This window comes from Dinoponera quadriceps, unplaced genomic scaffold (assembly GCF_001313825.1).
Source record: "Dinoponera quadriceps isolate SergipeBrazil2010 unplaced genomic scaffold, ASM131382v1 scaffold405, whole genome shotgun sequence".
NCBI lineage: Eukaryota > Metazoa > Arthropoda > Insecta > Hymenoptera > Formicidae > Dinoponera > Dinoponera quadriceps.
This window is the reverse complement of record NW_014554754.1, coordinates 3,920,714-3,945,326: the sequence shown is the minus strand read 5'-3', so window position 1 is coordinate 3,945,326 and position 24,613 is coordinate 3,920,714. Positions and strand designations below refer to the sequence as shown.

Sequence of the window (24,613 nt, the reverse complement as noted above, 5' to 3'; positions counted from 1 at the left end):
ATATATAATATATAATATATTAAAAGATATTATAGCTATTTTTGGTGTCAACGTTTTTATTGTTTTAATAAAAAAATAACAACATGCATGTAAGATTATTATCACTGACATTATAGTAACATTCACTAGAAAATTGGTTCTTCTGACTACAAGTCTTCTACTATGATGATTATAGTTACAAATATTTTTCTCTCAACGTGAATTCAATCGTATGTATGTATAATTGAAGAGGATAAAAGCTGCTGCGAAAGATGCAACGGATATTTTTGCAATTTGCCGCGGTTGAGCAAATAGAGAACGGGACGCTGATAAGCGAGAATCACGGTGATACAATGATGATGCGATAGTAGAATTAAATAGACTTGTGATTTGCAATAAAAAAACAAAAAATTTCCGATGGAGCAAACCGAGAAAAGTCGATTGATAACCGCGTAAGGAAGATATATTCCGGCAACGAGAGAAGAGTCAATAATGAAATCACATAATCATCGCTCAGTGATAGACGCAACGGCACCCGACGTGTGCGCGTATGAGCATTTAACGCTGAAATTGGGGAGAGACGCAGGCGGCAGGATAACAAAGGTGAAAACAAAGATAGCGACAGAGGCGAGGGATGGGCAAGGGAATCAATGGGTGCTACTCTACGACCTCGCTCACACCAACCCTCTCTTTCTCTCTCTCTCTCTCTCTCTCTCTTATTCACGTTCCGCTCCCACCGAGTGAGCCGCCCTATATCGTGTGTCCAACCCTCGAAGCGTGACCGTGACTGTGACTCCGGGAGCAGTACGCATCGATGTCGCCACCATTCCTATGCGCATCGCACGCGTAATGCGACTCGCTGCAGCGCAGAGAGAGAGAGAGAAAGAGAGAAAAACTCGCCTGCAAAATCCGATTGAATGAAGGACAAGTATTACGTTCGCATGAAAATTCAATTTCTTTGTATTATTACCGTTTCTTCGATTACTCAGACAGAGATCTCGTTGAAACTCTTTCCGCGTTCCGTCGGTGCTTTAATTAGCGGCTTTATTATCACCGAGATGCTCGGTAACGTTGGTAGATTAAATGTTAGAATTATCTTAATTGTATGTTCTGACGTTTTAATTCTACATGTATTATTGTAATTAATTTATTTGTAACAAGTGATCATTTTAGTTATAAAACTGGCCTACGCATCGCGATAGATGGGTAATGTTTGGATCAAACTGTGTATTATTATTGATTCTATTTTAAAATCGAGAAACTGCCACAAGTGTCTATTCTTCTTTCTCGCATCTCTTCGTTTAGGAATCGATGGATCATTATGTCAGCACTCTTCGCGTTGCATCAAAACAAAACTTGGCTAACCCTTCGGCATGGTCAACAAGTGTCGAGGCCTTTCATCGGCCACTTCAGCGACACTCGGGGTCACCTTACCGGCGTGCTTTATAACACGCCCTTCATGCTCCTCTGGTTGCCACCACCAGACTCTCTCGACTTTGACCGTTAATTGCGTCGGTGGGGTCTGAACGAAGCTGCTTTTTAAGCTATCAAGTTCATCTGTGCGAACTGCATTCATATTGCACTTAATGTATTATGCCTCGTATGGACGTTTCTTGGAGCGCGAAATACGGTTGCCGATGATAGCATTTCGCCCTCTTCGCCGTCGCGAAACCTTCAGCTACGAAGTTTGAGATTGACGCGAAATCTGTAGGATAGATTTGAAATATCCTATATTGAGAGAGAGTGAGCGAGATGCTGCATCTCATTAAAATTATAGTCATTTTCGGCATTGGCTGGAATTGTTTCGTTAACAAAACAATATGTATCACTAACATTATAACCTTCTGCAAAAATGGTTTCCCTGGCTGTAATTATTTTATTATGTAATTAGAGAATATAGATAAGAAATGTAGAGAAAGATGCTTGGCATTTGTGACTATAATTATTTTACTATATAAAGTATTATAGTCACGCAAATGTGAAATATTGGTCCCCATGTATATTTCTTCGCACTTAATTTCTCAAAATTTCATTGAATATTTTAATAAAAAATTAACGTGTGAGACAATTTGAAGTTTCCGCCTCCAATCCGACACGTTTCTCAATCTCATTCGCCCTGCTAACTGCATCGTATGTAACCTCCGGTCCGATACCGCCTCTCGTTTGGCAACCCTGAATGCGAGATCGCGAGATAAGAGCGAACAATGATCTAAAATTGCAAGCGATACTCGTGGCATGGCGTTGTGCTATTTCGAGAGCATGATTAAATCTCCATTAGAGCAAACGTTCAGGATTCAATGGACGTGTCGCGGCTGTAAACTCTTTCCAGTCTTTGTTACCCCGTGAGGTCCCGGCGCCTACCAGCTATTTCCGGCGCAGATTTCCGGACCGATTTTAGTTTTCGTGCACGCCTACGAGGCCGGAAACGGCATGCACTCTCACCCCTCCTCACTATTCCAATCCTCCCTGCTGGCCACCCGTGACTAAACGCATCTCAACTTCTTCCCGGGATCGAATGACAAATCACCATTTACACCCGACCGAAAGTAAACTATCTCAAAATGCCTTGCAACACGCAGCCGTTTTATTATTCGACCTTGCGAATTTATAGTACGCGCAACTAATGCTAACTCTTGATGCAGAGAAGTTGAATGCGAATTTCGACGTTAAATGCGGAGGTGGTCACGGTTGGCCGCCGCTACTGTGATACTATCGCATATAATTAAGTTCCGTAAGATATAATTAATTATATATAAAAATGTCCTTCTAATGTCAATAATGAGCCGATGAAATGAAGTAAATTGTTATATGCACTTGAAATTTTAGACCTTTTCAACTGAGACAATTTCTTTAACTGAGACAAGTCGTCGATTAAACTTTTGCACGACAGTCAACGTATTAGAGCAGAAAGTAATTCTATTCGTGTTTCTCCCAAGTGTCTAAAATCCCGAAATATTTGCGGCAATCACGCCTAGCTATCTTCGCAAATGACGTTTCCGATATTTTCGAGACGGTCGAGTGTATATGAACGTCGCGTAACAATCTATCGATTTCATAAACCTGTCGGAAAAAAAATCTTGGCGAATTAAATCTCAAGCATGAAGCGGCACGGCGACGAAAGCTTATTGCAACGATAAATTTGTCCGCGGCTACAGTGAAAAAGTTCGCTCTCGGCGCTAATATCGACGACCTTTCGCGAAATTCACTTAGCCGGAGTACTTAGACGCGACGAAACTTTCCTGCCTGGTGTAATTGCTTTAGTTTGGACAAGTTGTCGGCACGGTATCGTTGCTGGGGACGGCTTATCTCCTTTCATTATAGATCCGCGAATGGCTGCTCGCGAAAGCCACGAAAGTCTGAGGAGCGTTCGGAGCCAGACGTCATTAAGAGCGTGCATTCTCCGACTACGATTGCGATCTCTCGCGATCCAATTCTCGATTATGTCCGAGGACTGCTACATGCTCTTTTCAAACTCTGGACTTTCACCCTGATATATTGCGACGTACGGGTTTGTTTTTCCTCTCGAAAACGGAGTTCACGGTGAAATTTTTGAGAAACAAGGAACGTCCGCATCTCGTTTAAATTTATCGAGTTCCGAAATCAAGTTTGGACTACTTTCAAAATGAATTGTAACTAACTTGCGCGCGGAATACTCTCGAAAATTATCGCATTGTCCTAATTGCGCGCGCAATTTTATCTCCATGTATTTAAAAATTAAACGGCGAAGATCCTGACAAAGGCTATATTTTTTTAAAGCACTGTAATTCGCTAAGAAATTAAAGAAAGAGGAGGCAGATAATATATCAATGTATATTTACAGAAGGTTCAAAAACTTTGGCACTAATAATGGTATTGGTATAGCTTCCTTGAGAGGAAGCAAAAAATATAATAAATCACCCGCCATGATTAATCTGCGTTCCGCTCTCATAGGTCCGATAATGTTTCTCGTGATTGGAAATCTAAGAGTCCGGAATAATCATCGATCTTGTTTAAGAATTAAAGATTGTAATTGTGAGAACTTCTTTTGCTTTCGCGATATGACCCTTATAATAATCCTCTCTCGAGCACGACTTTCCCACTGTTGTATCGCCGGCCCAGCTAATGCAATTCCGGGCTATACTCGTTTCGATGGCGATTTATCTCAATTAACGAGTGGTTCCGCCGATTACATTACCGCTTGATACGTTGCGTCTAGATCGAAATTTACGGTCCAAATAAGTACGGGCCGTTTAATTTGACGATGATACGCGGCTTCCCCCCTTTTGCGCCAGCTCAACTCCTTATTGTTACCCTCGGATTAAAACAAACGACCGAACTTGGATGTCCCAGCGCGTTATTTTCTATTAACGTGTCGAGCACAATACACTTGAGAATTTAATTCGAGTCATGCGCTTGCCGAGCGAGCGTTTACTAATCGCGTTACTAACGGAACAGTCGGAGGCTGTCTTCTATAGAAAATAACGTGCACGTGGAGTACTTATTAACGGGATGTGATGTGCGTGGGAAAATTAAAAGGCGGAGTTATTGAAATTGCTAGTTACGTAAAAACAAATGGAAGATTCATTGTTCAAATTAATATCGAATGAAAATTTCCTGATCAGAAATGTGGTCTAAAAAATAAATATGTTATCTAATTGTATTATATTGCAAATCTCCCGAAAGAGGCAATTAATTAAAAAATTAAATTCATATTTTAGATAGATACGATTATTTTAAACAGACTTTGCGCTACGCTTAACCAAGGGTGGCAAAGAGAGGTCTGAAGACAAAAGATTTGGCGCGGCTCATTGCATAACCGCCGGCCAATTCGGCGCGCGATGCATGATGACGTGTCGAAATCAAAATATGCAAAGTAAGCGATCTGACAAGTATCGGATGTCGTTTACAATTCAGGCACAATCGACTCCACTTCTTCCGTACCACAAGTCGAGAAGACAAATATCGCTTCGTGGAAAGAAAGTGCACTATTCTTTCCCGGCTAAACATGGGACTCGATATTTCTCTCACCTCTGCGAATACGCCGCAAATTCTACCGTTCGTTGCGAAAAGTACAGCGATAAAATCTACTCGGACACTTTGCCAGCGTAATAGCAGAATTCCCTTCATTCTCGAATAATTTAAACGCGACTAATGATTCTTCTTTGCCGTTGTATTAAAATGAAATTAAAAATCCCATTGCTATTTTCACGTTTTTTGTTTTCTTGTAACATTTCCCAGTTTAACGTGGGAGTATTAACAATCCCCATATCAGCGTAAAAATGGGATAGACAAGAGACTTTCATTTTCGACACGCATCGCGAAAGCATTCTCTCGCCTCCCTGTTTTCGCTTCCGCGTTTCTATTGTTCGTCCGCCTTCCGAGCGGCGGCGATCGAAACATAGCAGCGTGGAGCTTTTGTGTTCCTAGCTTCTCCGTGTGTATGTCTGTGGATTCTCTTATATACACAGGGTGTGTCGTAACTACGGGAAAAAATATTTCTTCCGCGACGTATACAAGGCCGATTATTAATGTGACTCGATAATTACGAAGAAACATCGTTTGCTCTCGGTAAATAAAAACATGAAGTTTATTATATGTATAATTAGTTTTGACAAATTGATTTTGACGGAAACTATTTCGAATATTTAACATTAAGAATTAAAATTCCATTGAAATTTTTTGTTAAATTTCTACAATACATTGAAAAGTCGCTTCTGATTTTCTAAGAAATGGTTTATTAAAGTTCGTAGTAGTTCGTACACTACAATCGACGACCTTAACAATTCCGATTAAAAAGCCATGCTGAAATGAGCGAAAAAGGTTGACCACTACTGTACCATATGCTATTTTCCTTATCCGTTTTTCTTTGTCGCCGCGCGAGAAGCTCGAGATCTCTCGACAATATTGAACGCGCGTTTATTCGTGACGACGAGCGCGGTGCGTCGGATATTTTTAACGGAAACGCAGCTACAACTCGCGAAAATCGCGACGTGGCGTAAAAATCGAGTATAAGGGTGCGAGAGACTCGTTCACGCCGTAAATTCATTTGTGGTTGATCTGATTTTCGCAACGACTCGCCGGACGATTCACGTGCGAGCCGGCGATAAGTCGAACGATGGTTCGTTTGAATCGTTAATCTCACCGTGATCCGTATTTCAATTGAACGACTCTGTTGTCCTTGAGAGCTGCTCTCTTTTACATTCGAAAATTAACGCTATCGCGTGTTCCAGTGGACGTATGCAATTTTTGTTGAGGAACAATTCATTCAAAATCTGTAAAAGAATCTGTCGCAACAGAACCCACACAATGGAAACTTTTTATTCGCAAAAGCGAATTTATACTTTGTAAAAAAGAAAAGAAAAAAGATTCCATAAAGAAGATGTAAAAATACTCTCAACATGATATCTTTCTCTCAAGAAGGCGCGTAATTTTCGTTAAAAAAGTAAGAAGGATCGATTGAAAATCTGCAAAAGAATCTGTAAAAAACATTGGTCATTAACAGAGGCCTGTTTTTAGCATAAATTCGCTTTTATACTTTCAACGCGAAATTCCTCCTTCAAAGAAAGCACGAGGCATCTCGGCGTCTTCCACTAATGAATTCACTGCATTTTACACTGCATTTATTTCGCCGCCACCTGCTCTTTCGGTTTACCGCTCGCGCGGAATTATTCGATCAGCCGTCGTTGGCTTCCCTCTCCTTTCGAGCAGCTGAGCACTCAAGGACGGCAAATAAAATCACGACGGGCCTCGCGCGTTCAATTAGTATGCATCTCCGTGCGTATGTAAGGGCAGCGCAGGTGAGATTTGGCATTTTACCGAGTCGCAACGGCATGCGACAACACTCGGTCGAAGCAATGTAACGACGACAGCTGCGGCGCATAATCGCCTCTCTCTCCGCCGGGTGCGAGAGTAGATAATTTTCTCGCGCATTCAAACGTGGCCCTCGCTCCCGGCTCTCGCTCCTTCATCTATCTCGTCCTTGTCTCCCTTTCTTTTCGCTGCCTCCTCGGGACGGACTTGACGTGCCACGTAGATGATAACCGCACGAGCACTTCAGAATGAATCTCTCTATGACGCGATCCACAGGGTGTTCCGATAGCAACGCAGGTTGAATATGAATAAATAGAAAAACATTTTCTTCCAATAGCGTAAGAGTGTAATTTTGCAATAACGAAATTTCGAAGACCATTTATGGTATGTGTGCGATTTTGCAATAATGATTCTATGGTAAAAAAAAAAATACGTATAAATCTTACGATAAATTCATAACTAAAGAGTAAACTAAAATTAAAACTAACAAAGAGGCGAGAAAGAGAGTTATAAAATATAACAAAATGTCTATAATAAAAATTGAATAGAATGAAAAATCCATAAAAAGGACTTGATAATAATAAATTGGCTTGTCTTTCACTATGCGTACAAATTACCACGATATCATGAGGAGCCAAGAAACATTATCTTTTCCTGTAACATGACCATTCGTGACTGTTATCTGAACATTCGATGATGTACGACACCCTGTACAAACTGTTCTATCCACGCTTGACCTTGCTGGCCCTCGAGACGTTTTTCGTGCAACCGCGAACGGGACTTCTTTTACACAAAGAACGCTGTGTTGGTCGATTATGCCATCGTCAGTAACGTCGAGGAAAGAAGCTGACAAGACCAACGGAAGACGAGAGACAGTCGATTTGATAAGGCGTAAAATACGCTGCAGTTGGATGGAAAACGAGCAGTCGTGCGGCTGCTCCTCGTTGTAACATTATCGATTCATCAGACAAAATTAAAGAGAGAACCGGTATAATACACGTGTAAATGTAAGGAGTTTCAATTTAACCTGACAATTATTTCACAGTTTAAGCCATGTGAAATGAGCAAACAAGTCACGCAAGAAGGAAACAGAATACTTTCCGAACCCAGGGAATTTTAATTGCAACACGTCGAAAATGTGTATCGCGTGATTAAAAACGATGACGATCATTATCTCGCTTGAATTTGCAGGCGAAAGGCCTGCTCTCATTTAGTGGAATTAAAACTCGGAATTTTACTTGCGCTTTCGGCAATTATATCGTACGAGGTGATGTATTGAGGCAACGCAATCTGGTATTCAAACGCGTCACAGGAGATGACGAAGTAAGTTCGATGAATCTTATTTCGTACGTCATATTTCACCGGCGTAACGATGATGCCGCGGCTAGGTCGTAATGAAATTTTATGCCCTTTTCAGGGCGTGGCACCCGGCAGCACGTCGGCCGGCCAACGAAAGAGGAGAAAGAGAAGAAAGCCGGGAACGTGCTGTACCTGCGGCACGGAGCCGCGTACAGTCTGTGGAACAAAGACTCCTATACTGGCGCGCGAGGATGCAAGGAGGACGTTGTAAGGACGCCGAAGGAACGTCGACACGATGAAAGCTAAAATTATCACGAGTGAAGCGCTGCCCGATTTAGTTTATTCTGGAGGAATAACGGAGCATATCGGGTAGATGCGAGCAACCATTCATCCGCATCTGCTAGACAGCAAACGAAAGAACGGAACGTCGCGAAGAGAATTGCACGCGGATTAAGACTCCGGGGAGATAAATTCTAGGGAGAGAGACACACAATGCTGATATTTGTCGGACCTGTTCATTACGACGGAATAAAAATTGCCCCGATTGCGCGGGTTAGGATCCGCGGGGCGAAGATCCGCTTCCCCGAGGGAGAGAGCGAGATCGGAATTTATGACGGGGAGGGGCTGGTTGGATCGCGCGAAACACACAAGCGCGGGCTTCGCGAAATGCATTGCGACGGTCGGGAAACTGTGCCAAATCGGCGCCAGCCGGCCGATAGGCGTCCTAAATTTTCAAGTCCCGGAAGAACGACCGGAGGGGTACGATCCTCGGCGGGAGTAACGATTTGCACGAGGGGATTCTCCTTGCGATGAGGCGCGATACGGTACGCTCGTGAATCCTAATGCTGCGACGCGTTTGATATCTCTTCGCGTCATAAAAGCGATGATAACTCGTTCGTTTGAATAAAATAGCGCGTTGAGAACGTTTCAATGTACTTATCCGAAATGCCAGTACTGTGTTCACCGGCCTTAATAATGACCTTAAAATATTTACTATTTAATTACCTTAATTTTTTTACTAGACCTAGAGTCGGCTAAATTTTTCGATCACACGTATCGTGCCTATATATATTCGTGCATCGTAACTGTTAATTATTCAAGGAAATAGCAACAATGTCGCACATGTCATTATTTTTTTTACATACGATTTTGATATTTTATATTAAACAATTTTATATTTACAAATGTTACTGAATAATATTTCTGATATCATTGCTATTTTCTCAAATAACTAACAATTATGATGAACACAATGCGTGTAATCGAAAAATTCCCTAAACGGTTCTTATATTTAACAGTTATTAATATTATAATGTTTTTCGATGAAATTGCTAATTGTTTTTTTTCTAATATCAGCATCGAACATTGTTCGGAAGACAATTTCATGGTTCAGTAAATTTCTACACTCAATATGGATTTTTCCATTTGCGAGAGAAGCTGCTCAATAATTATAATGCGAGCGTGTCTGCCGATCGTTTCGTAAAGACAGTTATTATTTCTAATGTCCTGCTCCCATTAGATTTCACGAATTATTTATTCTTATTTGAAATTCATGCAATTTACATCGGTATTCCTTATGCTCTTCGTTATGATGTTCGTAGTTTTTCTTGCGCCTAATAATATTAGAAACATCCAGGTATTTGTCGAACGGGCTAATTGACGGAAGAGAGTGAGACGACGATCACGTTTTTCACGCGATTTCAGACGCGGAGCGAAAGTGTGAGATAATTGAACGCCTGCCGATTTCGTGAGCGAATCGTTGCGCAAAGGTAGAAGCGGAAGAAACGTATTATTTCCCGCGGCGCGTCACGCGGTAATTCGTCGCGATATCACGGTTTCCGCTTTATCGGCGAGTATACGAGACGGCGGAGGCGACGACGACAACGACGGTGGTGTGCACTTAGATGCACGCGCCGCCATAAGGGTTGCACGTGTTCGTATGAAAGGCCGTCTCTCCTTTTTGACTCCGAGAAAACGACTGCCGCCGTTCGTAAAAATATCCGAGGACAGGAAACGTCGTCTTTCTCTTGTTTTCTTTCCGCCGACGCGCACAGAAAGAGGGAAAGGGGGAACGCGCCATAGATTACGAGAATGCGTTTCCGAAATAACGCGAAGACGCACCACCGTATGTCGATACAGGGTGTCGAAGAATCGGAACACCCGTGGAACAAGTGTGGCGTCAGATACTTTTACATGATTTCTTATAATCATACGAAAGACAACCAGCTGAAGGAAATGGAAATGTTAAGAGAGGTCATCCCTCTTTATCTTTTTTGAAGATAACGTTCAATGTAAAATATACGTCATCAAAAATGTCGTTTCCCGGAGCATCGCACGCCTTGGTGTTTCTTGTTACAGAAAAATTCGAATTAATCCAAAATTCAGTAGTGAAAATTCACACCAAGACACCCTGTATATGTTCGCCGTACACCGCCCGGGAACACGCCCGCTCTAAAATAATACCGATCTTCGAAGCCTCACGTTTGTTTGCTTGAGAAAATATTTTGGTAGGCGCGCATTTAAGCGCGCGCGTTGATTCCGCGTTGCGATGGTATCACGGGAGTCGATATATACGAGGCAGTCTAACGTATTTATGGTTAACAAGTGGAGGAACCGGAGAGAACGCTCCGCTCCGTTTGCTTTTTCTTATTTTTAGATGGTACATACTCGAAGAATACGTTATGTCGGTGTAAAATATAAAGGCGCGAAATAACGTTTACGCGTCGACTTGAGTCGTGTTTAATTAATTCAGCCGTATCATTTATTTCCCAACATCCTTCGTTATCAATGCACATTAATTTATATACGTTGAAATATATACTAAAAAAAGAGAAGATGATGATATAAATTCAACGACATTTTCTACATTCAGCCTTGTTTCTCTAAATTATTTCACTAAGTTATATTAATATTGTTACATAAATAGAATGTTTTTTTTTTTATATTATTATAATATATAATAAGTGATATGTATAGTATATATGTAGTCTTATTGACATTTTAAAATTATTAGACTTAGGGAAAATGTACATTGTTCGGTTTATAATTATGTCTGCTGATCAGTTCGTAAAGATAGTTATTATTTATACTCCACGAGGTCGTAAAATTAAATTTCACGAATTATTCATTCTTATTTGAAATTCATATGGTTTGCGATAACGGGGAAAAAGAGAAATGAAGCGTTCAGCGAGCGAGAGGAAAAAGCGGGAGAGGTGCGAGCGAAGGTGCGTTTGGAATTCTGATAGAACGGATCGAAGCGCACGGCGCGACGCGAATGCATCGCAATGCACGCATCGCCGCGTCCACGCGTGAACTGGTTTTGCACGTTATACACCGGCCGATGGACCGAAGATTCTTTCTGCCGTACCGATATAATTCTCCACAGTAAACATGAGCAGGAATAAGTTATTTTAACTGGACCGCGAATGTTATCGAAGCACGCGAAATAAGTCGGCTGACTTAATGATCCGGGAGAGAGTTTTTATGATCTGCACCGTGATGATGCTCAATTAATCGTGGCGACGTGGTTAATTACTGATATGCAAAGTAACAATCGAAATCCGGAACGTATCCTTCTTTCAATTTTCGACATCCTTCAATTTCCTACGCGTCCAATCAAAATAGAATCACGAGAACAGCGTCTCATTCCGAAAAGATGAAAGACCAAATAGGGTGAATATTTTATACTCAAAGTTGATTCACTTTTTGTAAACATTAAACACGTGCACGGAAAAAAATACTTGTTTCATGCAACTGAATTTCTGCTGCTCGGACCAGACGACAACTCGATTGTGGAAACAGAAATATTCCTTTAGGTTTTTGTTATCCAGTCAATTGTTCACGGAATATCTCGACTGAGTTTTAATACAACCGACACGAATGTTCCGATGGATGTTTACAGTAACAGAGAGATCGTTTCTCGTCAACGAAAGTTTTTATCCGATCTCTAGAGAACGGAAGTTCAGTTTTTACGAACTGAGCTTTGTTTTCCGCATATGTTAATACGAACAAAGCAATTTTGAAATAGAAATATGTCAATAAATGAAACGACTATTCTACGAGGATCCCTTCTGAATCGAACTATATGTTCTGATGAAAATTATGCGGATCATCGATATAAAAAACCGATACTACTGCTACAAAAAACACGATAATTGAATTTTTGTTATATGAGAGCAAAAACAGAAAGATTGCTGTAGATCGATTGTTCAGACATGTGTTTTCGGTCATCATCTTTCGTCACCGAGTTTTCGTTCGGTCGTATAAATTGAGATTTCTGTGTCACATGATCAAGATATGATGCAATAAATATTTCGCGTTGGCAGGGGTCCTATGGATTCTTCGCACGGTACTGCGCCTTGTGTATCGCGGGAGGTGCGCATAACCGGCGTATACACAACTGACTGGTTAACGAGATCGATATTACGGCAGACGGCCGTTATACGTGCGCCTTACGCGCACGCACGAGACGTCGGTGCGCGAAAAGGACATTCACACGCACGTGCACACCCACACAAGGTGTACGCGCACGCGCCTCGGCATTGCACTTGGAACGAGCGTTTTATGCAACGAAATAAAAGACGCGTTTAAATCTCATTTGACATTGGTCCGCGGACATCGTTTAGCGCTTAAATTTCACAATTAGAATGATACAAAGCAAAAGTATAGATTTTAATGCCACATCTGAAATACGGTTGTTCAATTCCGAGAATATTCTTTCCCATGTCACGTTAATTCAATTTACGTTATATGAAGAAAATTCATGATTAGATTGTCGTATTTTTTTTTACAAAGGTGACGATAAAAAGCGGAACGGCGAGCAAAGCCGAATGTTCTTTCCTCGGCCTCTCGTTTTTCTTCGCACACTAGCCCGTATATGTATGCGTGTAGTTACGCTTAGCAGCCGGCAACAGCAGGGCCGGAAAGCGTTCGTTTGATCTCAATGGAAAGGTCGAAGGTTCGGCCACAGGTAACGGAAGGGCTCCGCCGACTCACACTATCGTATCTCTCTTGATTATACTTCCGACATATGTAACTCGCCGTACATGGTACGTAAAACGATTTTCCTTTTTAACTATTTTTTTTTTTACGACCGAGATATGCGTTAGAGGGAAAAACCAAGGACGTTTCGAGATCATTTTCCGAACGACAAAAAAGGATCGCGCTCTCTCTCTCTCTCTCATTGTATTATTTTGCAATTGATCGATGGTCTTGATTTTGGGGAATTCTATTATATAGGAAAAAGAAAGAGGCTTTTCTACTTAATTCTCCAAATTATTTTGACTTTTATTCCTTCCCGAGAAACGTATCCCGAGATTACGGTACCAGAGATTTTGCTACCAGATTATTTTCGCGCAATACTGTAGTGGATCCCGAAGTATGTCATAACGAGATCGCGAGGAGTATCTGCGCAATGCGTGAAATCTCACCCCCCCTCCCTCCAAGGCCTGTTATAGAAATTAAATCTGCCGCCTACGCCAATGGCGCGATTAGAAAGTCGCGATAGATTAATATTTCCGGGCATTTTTGCACGAAATTTTATCAAAGTAGTCCGCGGGGACTTACGTGATGCTGGAGAAAATCGTTTATTAGTCTTCTCCGCCTGGCGTGTATTATGCCCGGCTGTTAGATGTATAAAAGTCTCGTTTCTTCGCTCCACGCGTGTCCGTTCGTAACAAAGTCGCGGCTATCGACAACGCTAATGAGAAACCGAGCTCGGTCGACGAGGAGCAAAAAAACTTCCCGAGCCGATTGTTATCTTTCGATTAGAGTTAGAGGGAGGTTTATGAGCGAAATATTTAGTTAAGTATGCAAAATAAGCACGGAGGCATCTAAGGCTGAAATAACACGCTTCGTTGATAGACGCTCGATCAATCATTAAGCCCGATTGAAGACTAGACACGTAATTAGTCTCGACGTAAAAACTCAATCGTCGCGTATCCAGAATGCATTGGTCAGTCAGTTGACTGATTTAGTCAATGATTACGTTACTCAAAAGAGGACCAACGAATCCAATCAACTTGCATCGTGAGACTTTCTCCTTCACTATTAAATATTCAATCATGGAAATTACGTCCGGGGAGGGGGGATTTCTGTTAAAACAGAGTTTACGAGAAACTAATTGTAAAGTAAAATTCTACTCGTCGATCGACTAACAGCGCCGTTTGTGTGCCTTGGTATCGAATGCGTAGAATTCGACGGAGGAACTCGCATTAAACTTTTATTATTGATTCACACGGAACGAGCCAGGGATTATCGGGCCGTAAACGTCATGAATATTGTTGTAACGAATCATCCGATCTCCCGTCGACTAGGAGCGCCCGTTGCAGCCTTCGTCTCCTGTATGGCCGTACCGGCATTCCAATGGTGCTGCAACTGTTTTGCTGCACTTGATCGCCTCTCACTACCAACGACGTTTGCGATACTAACAAACGCGTAATGCGCTTCGGCGGGAAGAATAACCTCGCGTAATTATTATTATTAGGCGTACGGTTAATTGGAAAAAGATCAACATACCGCGATCGCTTGGCGGGATGATTCTTGCCGTAATGAGAGACTTATGATGTCTCGACGAGAATAGAATTAATCGCAACGCAACGGTGATATTCCACGGTGAATTGTATTTCGTTCGATGACTTGAACGGAGTTCGAGAGAATTCGAAACGCATTATCCTGTGAAAACGAAAGTCGTCTTAAATACACGTCGTGAAATTCACATGGAAGATGATTGACGGATTATTAAAATACAAATGACGATTTTTGCCTCGAAGGAGCGAAAATATCTGCCGTGCGTCCTAATCGAAGAATGTAATGCAAATTTATGCATAGGCGTTTAAGAAGAGATTGATGGAGCTTTCGACCCGGTTCCGTAAAATACGAAACGAAAAAGTAAAAATGCGAGGAGATTGAATAGCGTGCACGTGAAGTTAACGGACATCGGCGGAATACAGGGTCGCGAAAAAATCTCTTTACGAGATAAGAGATTACCCTCATCCCGGCGAGGATCGCTTCGAGCACGACGCGTTTCTCTTCTTCTCATGCGGAACGACGTGTTTATTTGCGAATCGACCTCCTATCGTTTCTATCGCTATAAGCATCTCTCGAGGAATCTGTTTCTTTTTCTCTCCAACGCCGCTTCATCTCGTTGTCTTTTTCTCATCGAATTTATTCGCAGCCGTCGACGTTCGATTTTCTTTTGTTTTTTTTTTAATTGGATCTCGGATTCCTCCGGAGACACACCGAGTTCCTTCGTTTACATTCTGCAGCACTCTGTTGCTTTAGTTCCGGAGTTCCGACACAGTTATGATAAAATGTAAGCGATAAATGTCGAAGTCAATAGTATTTTGTATCGTAACTTTATACGCGCGACCGAAAAAAATGCGATACTATATCGTGCAGTTCCAATGAAGCCACTTCCCTTTTAAGGAGTCAGTTCCTTTTATGGTTGCGGTGTTATCGGGTTGACTTTTTTTCAACAAGTTGTTACAACAACAAGTAGCATAATTAACGCATCGGGTAATACATTAGACGAGATTATGCCTTTCACTCCACATTTGAACCCTTCTCAATGATTACGCTGAGAAAAAGATTTCTTCAAATTTAATACATTTTACTGCATCCAAATAACAAATTTCATCATTAGCATGCTCCAATTGTTCAACCTTTCAATGTATCTTTATCTTAAATAAAAAATTTGAAACAAGATAATTTTCTTATAAAGAAATTATTTTCTTTTACATATTTATTGTAATCAAATAATATTTGATTAAAAGATATTATTTCAAATAATAGCACTCTTTCTGTTAAATAATAGAATTTTCTTGAATGAGGCAATAAAATATTTCTTCAAACAAATAATATTTCTTATATGTTGTTTCTGTAAAACAAATTTTATTAGTCAAATAAATAGAAATACCGAATCTAAAGAAACCTTTTTCTCTGTGTGTGTGTGTTTGCACAAGTGTAATTGTAGCCATTAAAAAGAGTCGTATTGAAAATGTTTTCATTAGAATAAGTTCAGTTTGTATCATCATATTGTTCTGCAACGTGCATGCGTAAGCAATAAATTATACTTTAATGAGTAACTTGATGAGATGCAGTAACATCATAGTGTCGGTCATCGGTGGTTCAATATGTGTTGCTCAGCTCTGAGACACGTAACGAAGAAGATCCGTCTACTTAGAATTTTTTCGAGCAGATTTATACGCGGCGGTGGCTTTACGTAAGCCTGCGTCGCGCTTTCCGACGTCGGAAGTTGAAGCTTCGCCGAGTTACGCGACGACGGGATTATGCCATTCCGCGTGTTATACTCCTCAGATCACACCTGTTCGCCGCGCCGAAATCATGCTCATTAATCTTCGCGGAGTGGATACCGTCTAAGTGAACGAACGAGAGTGCTCAATGACGAACCGAAATAGACTCGATTCATGCGCGTTTACTCACGTACGCGGCTGATCTGAAATTCGTATTGACCGCGAAACTGTCATTCGAACGGAAACGTCCCGACGGTTTCGCGGCGATCAAAGGGCGCTGATATGCCGAGATATAAACGTTTCGATGAGAATCTACGCCCCGTTTGCGAGAAAAGCACCCTAACGCTCTTGAGATTTCCCTCGGAGAATATCCCTCTCGCCGAGAGAAAAACAACATTATTTATTCGTCCTTCCGATAATCAAGCTTCTTTTTTAAACGGCGTGTTTATTTGTCGCGGAATATTTTCATGTGAAGGAGATATTCATTCGTTTTGAAATTATGAATTGTAGTGTCGCATTTGACGTAACAGTGCCAAGGCTGATTAATATTTTCCACTCCTGCCTGCCACTATATTATAAATATGTCTATAATGTGGACTAGCAGAAGAACGAGAATCGTCAATGTCATACGACTCTAGACGATACAGACGCGGAGTATATTTCCCCTCCGTCTTAAAATGTTTAAATTCATATGTTAGAGAAAGTCGTGCAAGGCAACGTTGATCGCGGCGCAATATTAAGAAATATCAGGTTGCTTGCGTACGAAACGTAATATTCTCGGGCAACTTCGGCGGAAGTTCTTTCCGTGCTGACAACTTCAGGTTATGTCGTACGAATTTTCCCAAACGAGCAACCATCTTGATAGTATCATTACGGGCGAGAACAAAGAATCACCCACGCGTCCTCAGTTTCGCACGCTGCTAAACATTTACGCATGGTAACGATCGATTATAGCAATAGTCACACACAGACGGTTGGAGCGACGTGTCACGGAAAGCGAGCATTTCATACGCAAGCAACGGTCATAAAGGCGCCACACTCACTGTTAAAGACTAGCAGCTTCCGCGTGGAGCCCAGCCGTTTGATGGGTGACTTGACGCCGTCGATCTCTTCCTCGTCCATGATCCCGCGCTGGTGTGGACCTTGACTTCCGCTGCTCTCTTACCGCAAGGGGGACAAGGGGGGAAGATGCGTTCTATCGCTGCACTCGCGGGCACTCACTCACATTCGCGCGCGAAAGAGAGAGAGAAGATATGGACGCGCGCGCGCGCGCGCGTTACACTCGTTCAGAGCATTCTCTCTCGAGCACGAGGCCCGAACGCGTCTGAACCGGTTTGGCGTCGTTAGGGACGGAGACGGTGCGCGTTTTTGTCTGTGGACGCACGCAGCGCCCCGTTCGTCGCGCGCGCCTTCCTCGCTCGTGGTGCACTCACGGCTCTGTTACGCTTGATCGTCGCGAGCGAATGTCGTCGACGGAGCGGGCCGAAGCTGTCCGATCGAGCAATTCGAACGCTCGACCACCGAACTACGCCGGTCGCACCGAGAGAGCGAAAGAGCGAACGAGCACGCTGGGACGGCTCCTCGCCGCGTAGTGCGCCGGCTGGCCGCCTCGGCAGCCCTCGAGGCTGCGGATATTCTTGGACGTATATTAATTCAACTTCGGGGGCCGCCCGAGTGCATCGTCGCGTCGCGCTTCACCCGCCCGATCGCGCCGCGTCTCACCGCCGTTGCTTGGCAACTGACGATAATTGCCGCGCTCGGGGAATCGGTGGCGCCATCTGACGTGTACATAAATAACGCTCGACGTGATAAAACAGTGCGCGCTCGTCACGTAGTTTGGAGTAATCGTTTGAAGTAAGACTCCGAGGAAAGCGCGCTTGACTCCTCCTTTCCCAATCTTCTGTTAAAATCGGCTAGATTTCTTTCCATCTCGTTAAATTCTAACCTATCATCAGCCGGGAATGTATCTTCGCACAAACATGGCGGATTCAAACGTTTCTATGACTACGGTTAGCAAAACATTGCCGATATAATACCTGATCTATTAAAGTCGATTTCTCGGGAAAAATGGATCCTGAAAAGACCGTTTCGAGTAAGGTTGCAGATCGACCGGTTACCCGTTGGCGGCGAGAGGATGCACCTAGCACCTCGACCAAGATCGACAGGCCGCCGACCGGTATTGTGAGACCGCAGAGCAAGTACGATCGGCCGAGATCTCGACGAGGGCACGAGTCGTCGGAATACAGCTTTCGCTCAGCGACGCCCAGACGTTTCGCCCTGACGAGGCCGCCGTCGGCGTCTTTTCTGTCTAATCGCGTGCCAACCGCGAGCTCAAGGGTCGTCAGGATGGATTCCGCATTGGCTCGCACGGGCTCGCTCGCTGCGACCAAGCAGTTCAACGTCAACGTATTAGATCGGCCGATAACACAGCATGGCATCGCGGGCGTGCGACCGGGAACCACGAGGGGCTTACCGATGACTAGGTGGGTTAAGGCTGTATTTTTTTTTTGTAAACCGTTACGATTTCGTAATAACAACGTTATTAATTGAGTAACCAATATTTATTTTTATTATTTTGTACGTACAAAGTAGTCACGGAAAACAGGTCTTGATGAGAAAGACAAGAATTCTCGTTATTTCTGGTTACTTTGAAAAAATATCTTCTCCAAATTTAAGCAAAAGTGTTTTGCCTCTCTTTCGAAATAACTGTCCCGATAGAAACAAAAACTGTGAAAAATTTCAGGCAGATTCAGGACAAGAGGTACTACGAAGGGTTGCTGCAGCTGAAGATAAGGGAGCTGACGCAGGAAATCGGGAGCATAATGAAGGACATCGACATGCAGAATAAAGAAAAGGCCACTTTTCTGCACTACGACAAGAGAGCTAAGAGCCTGGCTGCCGAGTTGACCGTTCTGCAAGCGGAGTTGGCCGATTACAATCTCATCGTGGACAAGATGACTTTGGATGTCGACAAGGAAACGATAGAAGAGGAAGCCAAGGAGTTAGAGCTGATGAACGAGCGTAGGACAGTGGAGGTCGAACGGTTGTTCGAGCAGCGCAAGCAAAAGGAACAGAGACTGCGCAAGATGGAGAAAGATATCGAGAACGAGAAGAAGCGAACCGAACGCCTGATCGAGAGCATGGACCCGCATACGAAGGAGAAGTACGACGATCTATCCGGACAAAGAGCTGAGCTGCAGGAGCAAGCGCATCAGATGCAACGTGAGCTGGATCAACTGTCGAAGGAGCAGGCTCATTTGGAGGAGCAGATTGCATTGTCGCAGGTGAAACAGGAAGCGGTGAAGCTCCAGGTCAGGATCATCGAGGCGGAGGAGAAGCGAGACCGGCTGCGGGACGAAGAACGCAGGCGATTGTCACCGGAAGAGGAGAAGGAGCAACTGCTGCAGAGAATAAAGCGCGACAACACGGATGTCGCCGCGACGGAGGCGCAGATACTAGAGAAGGAGAGGAAGGTGAGCGAATTGGAACTGGAGCTGGAGCAATTGGAGACAGACATGGAGGACAATCAGTCTGAGAAGCAAACGAGGTACAAGGAGCTGCGTAAACGGGAGGAGACGATTGAGCAGTTCATGTCAACGTATGAGCGGAACAAGCAGGAGGAGAGCGACAAGCTGAAGAAACTCGAGCGAGACGTCGTCGACAAGCTAGCGGCGGTGGCGAACGGAGTGGTCAACAACGAGTACCTGACGGAGGCCGAGGAAATGGCCGTGCTGCGCGACAAATTCCCGTACAACGATTATGAGGCTACGCATCGCGAAGACGACTTCAACACCCTGAAGAGAGACTATGCGACTATGCAACAAACGTTCAGTAAGATGAGGATTCTAGAGGAGAAGCTGCATCTCGAGTCCAAGCGAATGAAGGAGAGGCTGAAGAAACAGCAGAGCGAGCTGGTCGTTCTCGAGGATCTGGACGGTCTGAAAACGCGAAACGAACATAAGCGGGACGAGCTGATCGCCGAACGGGAAGGGCTGGTGTCCGAGGAAACGATACGCGAGGACGAGCTGAAGTCTCTGCGAACCGCACACGACGAGATCAAAGCGAAGCTGGAGGAATACGAAGCTTATCCGGAGATCGGTAGCCTGGAGGATAAGCTGACGAAATTGAAAGCGGACAACAAGGAGATCGAGGAATTCATGGCTAAAGAGAAGGAACGCGTGAATTATGAGCCGCTTAAAGAGAAAGCCTTGAAATTGATCAACGATTACGGGCTGGTGCTTCAGGAGAATCTGAAATCTCTTTATTGAACCTTGCCTTCTCTCCTTCGGATATAATAATATTTACTTGAAAACAACATGCGACGTTTCTATCTCACACGTTTCGTTCCACTAATTACTAGTAACATTTACCTCACTCTCATCCGACTCGAATTCGGCCGGGAGTGTTGCTCTATTCGAGCGGAAAAATTCAATAAAACCCTGCTTGAAAAGTTTACTGGGCTCGATATTTTTTGCGCGCATCAATTCCCAAAGCGCGAGGGCGTTTGTACAATCACCTGTTTTACCTGCGAGCACAATTGTTAACGTCAGTATACCTCGTGCGTGCATGATTTTAGAAGAAAATATACTCACTGTAAAAGGTAAGAAGCGTGTCGCACAAAAGAGATTGGTTGACATTGTTTGAGTTCTCACTCGCCTCGACAATTCTCAACAAGGCGTGCACGTCGTTTGTCCTTTGCGCGAAATTGACGTAATGCATGATTGTGTTTGTGGCGATCCTTTGCTTCTGTAAGAAAAACGGTAAATGAAATGTAATTCAGGGGAGAGAATAACACGAGAACATGATTCAGTTACCTGCAATATAACTCGCAGTTCTTCCATTTTATTTAAATTTGCCAATGCTATTACCACGATAGTGTTGGCCACCTCGACGCTTTTGATAAGCGCCATCATATCGTACACCTCGTTTATATGTTTATTTACATCCTGCAAATGCGAGTTCTCTTTCTCACGTAACAATGCTGTGAACACCTCCACCGCTAAAGGTAGCTTCCTGTGTATACGCATGCATGCTTTGAACGTTTCTACCGCCGATGGTATATCGTTCTGTCTCAACGGTATCGCTACCAGCGGCCGCAGCAATTCGGTACTTATGTTGCAGTAATTCTTCCTGATCAGAAGGTCTAACATGCTCTTCGTGCTTTCTTTATACCTGCTCTCTGCCAGCGCGTTCAAAAGCTTAGCACAGCTTCTGTCCATGTTCTTCCAGTTGTTGACGTTGGAAAAATTCTCGATAATGTTGAAGGCCGCTTCCGTTTTGCCCGTCTTCACCAACGCGATGGCGAAAAACAGTATCTTGGTGCTATCCACGGAGAATGTGTTGGACATTTTTTGTACCTCGAGCAACAATTTTTCGGCTTCTTTTAGTTTGTTGTGCTTGACGTACAGATCAAAAAGTATTATCTTCATGCCGGGCGTCCACGTGTATCGATTTTCATCGTATTCCTTTTTAACTTCCTCCGCTCTCTTCAGGTTATTCTCCAGGTAATACGCTTCCAATAAGCGATGCAGGATAGTCTTGGTTCCACACTCGTGACTCTTCAGTTCGACGAAATGACAAGCCAGCTCCTTGGTAGTCATGTACTTCGGATGCGGTATGGTCGTTAGCAATGAGTGCTGAAAATCTTTGTTCGTCATTCTGTCGATCGTTTTGTACAGTTTATCGGTCGTGTCAGCCGGATTATTGACATGGTCAAGTCTGTGTTTCAAAAAAGTAGCGTCACGCGACGAGAACTTCACTTGGTGCTTCTCGAAAGCCTCCAGTAGAGACTGAAATTCCTCTACGGGGAGTTTCGGACGGCTGTTTCGTATCAGCTTAAACAGGAATAAGCTGACATATTTGTGACCACTTTTGAACGTGGTCAGCACCTTCACGCAATTCTCGACGTCTCTCTTGGCGAAGTAAACATCCGTCAACGATCTCATCAGCAATCTGTAGTCCAATTTCATGAGCGCGTACTCATACAGACACATAACGTCCTCCAATCGATACGAGCTCAGCAAGTAGTGTATCATAGGTGTGGTCAAAAGGTTGCCAGGTATGCCGATTAATTTCAATTTCTGCAGTGTGATGATTGGATTCGCAGTGTTCACGTACGGAAATACATAAGAGGCAAATGTATCGAAGTCAAATTCCACGTTCATGTCATTCATGGACGCGACGAGCGAGTATATCTTGGCCTCACCCTCGTTTCGATGTGCGTTCAGCAGCAGAGGCCAGTAATAATGCGGTCGTATTTCGAGACCCTTCTTCTGCATCGTCGTGAATATCACGAGACTCTGTTTCTCCCTGCTGAGCTTCAAGGAGATCTCTGCTACGTTGGTTAACGCCATAGGCTCGGATCCTGACTCAATGAAACTGTTGGCGAATTTCACGATGTCCTCGACAGGTGCATTCGTCATGATCAGTTGGGTCAGGAAGTTGTTTGCGAAGCTCTTCACGTGTGCAATGTCATTCAATGCGATACAATTTATAAGCGCGTTCGCGTCTGCAATTCGGTCCGCGCGCACCAGCTCTGTTATTAAGTTATTGATCTCAGGCTTGATTGTCGAGACCGTCGAGAGGAAATTCACGACAACAGGAATATGTCTGCCATTATCTGACACGCTCAGGGACTTGATTATCTTGAGAAGACTCAGGTTGCTCTGCGGTTCATCGTTCAGAATCTTGACCAAATTTGGAATATCACCCTGTGCCGCGTACCCACAAGCCAGCTCAGTGTACAGCTTGTCAACAGGCAATTTCGCGTCTTGCGCAAATGCAATCATATTTAATGCCTCGGTAATGTTACCCTTGGCCATGTAAATTTGTATCAATGAACAGAAGGTGTCCTCACCGAGCAAGATGTTGCTGGCCTTCATCACGGACATGATATTCTGCAGATGTTCGGTATTGCCAGTCTTGACGGCCGTGTTAAACAGCAGGCGATACGTGTCATCGTTCGGCGTCACGTTCATTTCGGCTAAAAACTCCTTGGGATCCACCGAATTGGAGTTCTCCGCGTATACATTCAGCAGAGTGTTGTAGTGCTCCAACGTTAGCGCGTTTCTCTTGGCGAGCCGCCATACCCGATCGGCGAGATCCTGCCTCTCGTTCAATTCCACGGTGGATAGGGGATTGCCGCAACATTTCAGCAGTAATACGCCCGTGCTGGGTTGCAGCTGATAATTACTCTCGTCGCACAACCGGACAATCTCCTTCAATCTATCCGCTGACCACGTTTGCCCGTGCTTTACGTCATCGCAAAAAGACGTCAGTTTCTGATCGGCATCGTCGGCCAATGATTGTGCGACGGTTGTGCTGAATGTCCTGATGCCGCACACTGCGTAATTCGATCGCGAATTTTGTACCGTCGGCGGTACATAGCAGTGATGTAAGGAGCGGAGAACATAACCTCCTTTGCGCGCCGACGTAGAATGCAGCGTACGCACCACACGCGATCTCGCATCGTTTCTAAGGATGGTCAATACGTATTTTCTCAAGTGCAGCATCTTATCGGCTTCGATCATCGTGTATTCTACTGAAAACTTGTCGTTGAAAGTACTAGGTGCATCACGAGATGAACACACCACACGCGCGATAAGGTTAGAGATGTCCGTTGTCTGTTCTTTATAGAGAATCTTTATGAGACAAGTATAGAGGTCTGTTCGTTTTCGCTGCACCGCTGAACTGCGATAAGTTCAAGCGAGACAAGTATATGTTTTCTCCATAGAGATATAAGAATAGAGGGAACAAGCCTGTAAGTGGAAGTGATAGAGGCAAAGAGAGAGATGGATGCCGAGTGTCCTATCTGTCTCTTTCTAGTTGAGCGCTGTGATTGGTTGTTACAATGAGCCGCCAAGACGACCACGCGACGTCAGGAGGGGAGAAAGCAGACTAAAATTTCGTTTTGTAAATATGCGTGCACATGTGTGTAGAATTAAAATTCGTTAAATATTCGAACGTTAACAAAATAATAATTGGACGCGATTTGTTTAAAAATGAGGCATTGTTTGAAATGCAAGGCGGAGTTTTATCCTGGATGTAACCGCAGTTTTCACTCGTAAGAAAGTACAAATACGTAACCTCAAATAATTATATGTTATTTTTTCCTACATTTAAAAAAATATGTAAATGTTGTAAGCTACCGAAGGATTTAGATATAAGGCGTAAATGGTTGAATATACTTCAACTACCTTTGTATTTTGAAAAGAAAACAGCATACATTTGCAGTGATCATTTTAGCAATGACAGTTTCTTTGAATTGGATGGAGAAAAATGTATAGCTATATCGT

General features: G+C 43.5%; 3 protein-coding genes across 4 annotated transcripts in view; 1 reads left to right on the top strand and 2 right to left on the bottom strand.

The window, feature by feature from the left end:
- The window catches only part of LOC106741325 (SLIT-ROBO Rho GTPase-activating protein 1-like), a 65,021-nt gene extending 47,275 nt beyond the window's left edge, over positions 1-17,746 (bottom strand). The window contains exon 1 of the mRNA XM_014613164.1: positions 17,363-17,746. Coding sequence (XP_014468650.1) covers positions 17,363-17,441 — 79 coding nt within the window. The 5' untranslated portion in view covers positions 17,442-17,746. The remainder of the gene's footprint in view (positions 1-17,362) is intronic.
- A 260-nt stretch (positions 17,747-18,006) lies between these two features.
- Positions 18,007-20,604, top strand: LOC106741327 (intraflagellar transport protein 74 homolog). Of its 2 annotated transcripts, XM_014613171.1 has the most exons (3): positions 18,007-18,328; positions 18,417-18,802; positions 19,063-20,604. In XM_014613171.1, exons 1-3 carry the CDS (start codon positions 18,281-18,283, stop codon positions 20,585-20,587), a joined length of 1,959 nt encoding a protein of 652 aa, XP_014468657.1. In that variant the 5' UTR covers positions 18,007-18,280; the 3' UTR covers positions 20,588-20,604. The 2 variants fall into 2 exon arrangements, with proteins under 2 accessions (XP_014468657.1, XP_014468658.1); XM_014613172.1 differs by having other exon boundaries at positions 18,007-18,802.
- LOC106741326 (leucine-rich PPR motif-containing protein, mitochondrial-like) lies at positions 20,545-24,021 on the bottom strand. Its single transcript, XM_014613169.1, has 3 exons — positions 21,134-24,021; positions 20,912-21,065; positions 20,545-20,844 (listed from the first exon to the last, which is right to left on the bottom strand). The coding sequence occupies exons 1-3, from the start codon at positions 23,846-23,848 to the stop codon at positions 20,669-20,671; spliced, it is 3,045 nt and encodes a 1,014-aa protein (XP_014468655.1). The 5' UTR covers positions 23,849-24,021; the 3' UTR covers positions 20,545-20,668.
- Positions 24,022-24,613: the final 592 nt, after the last annotated feature.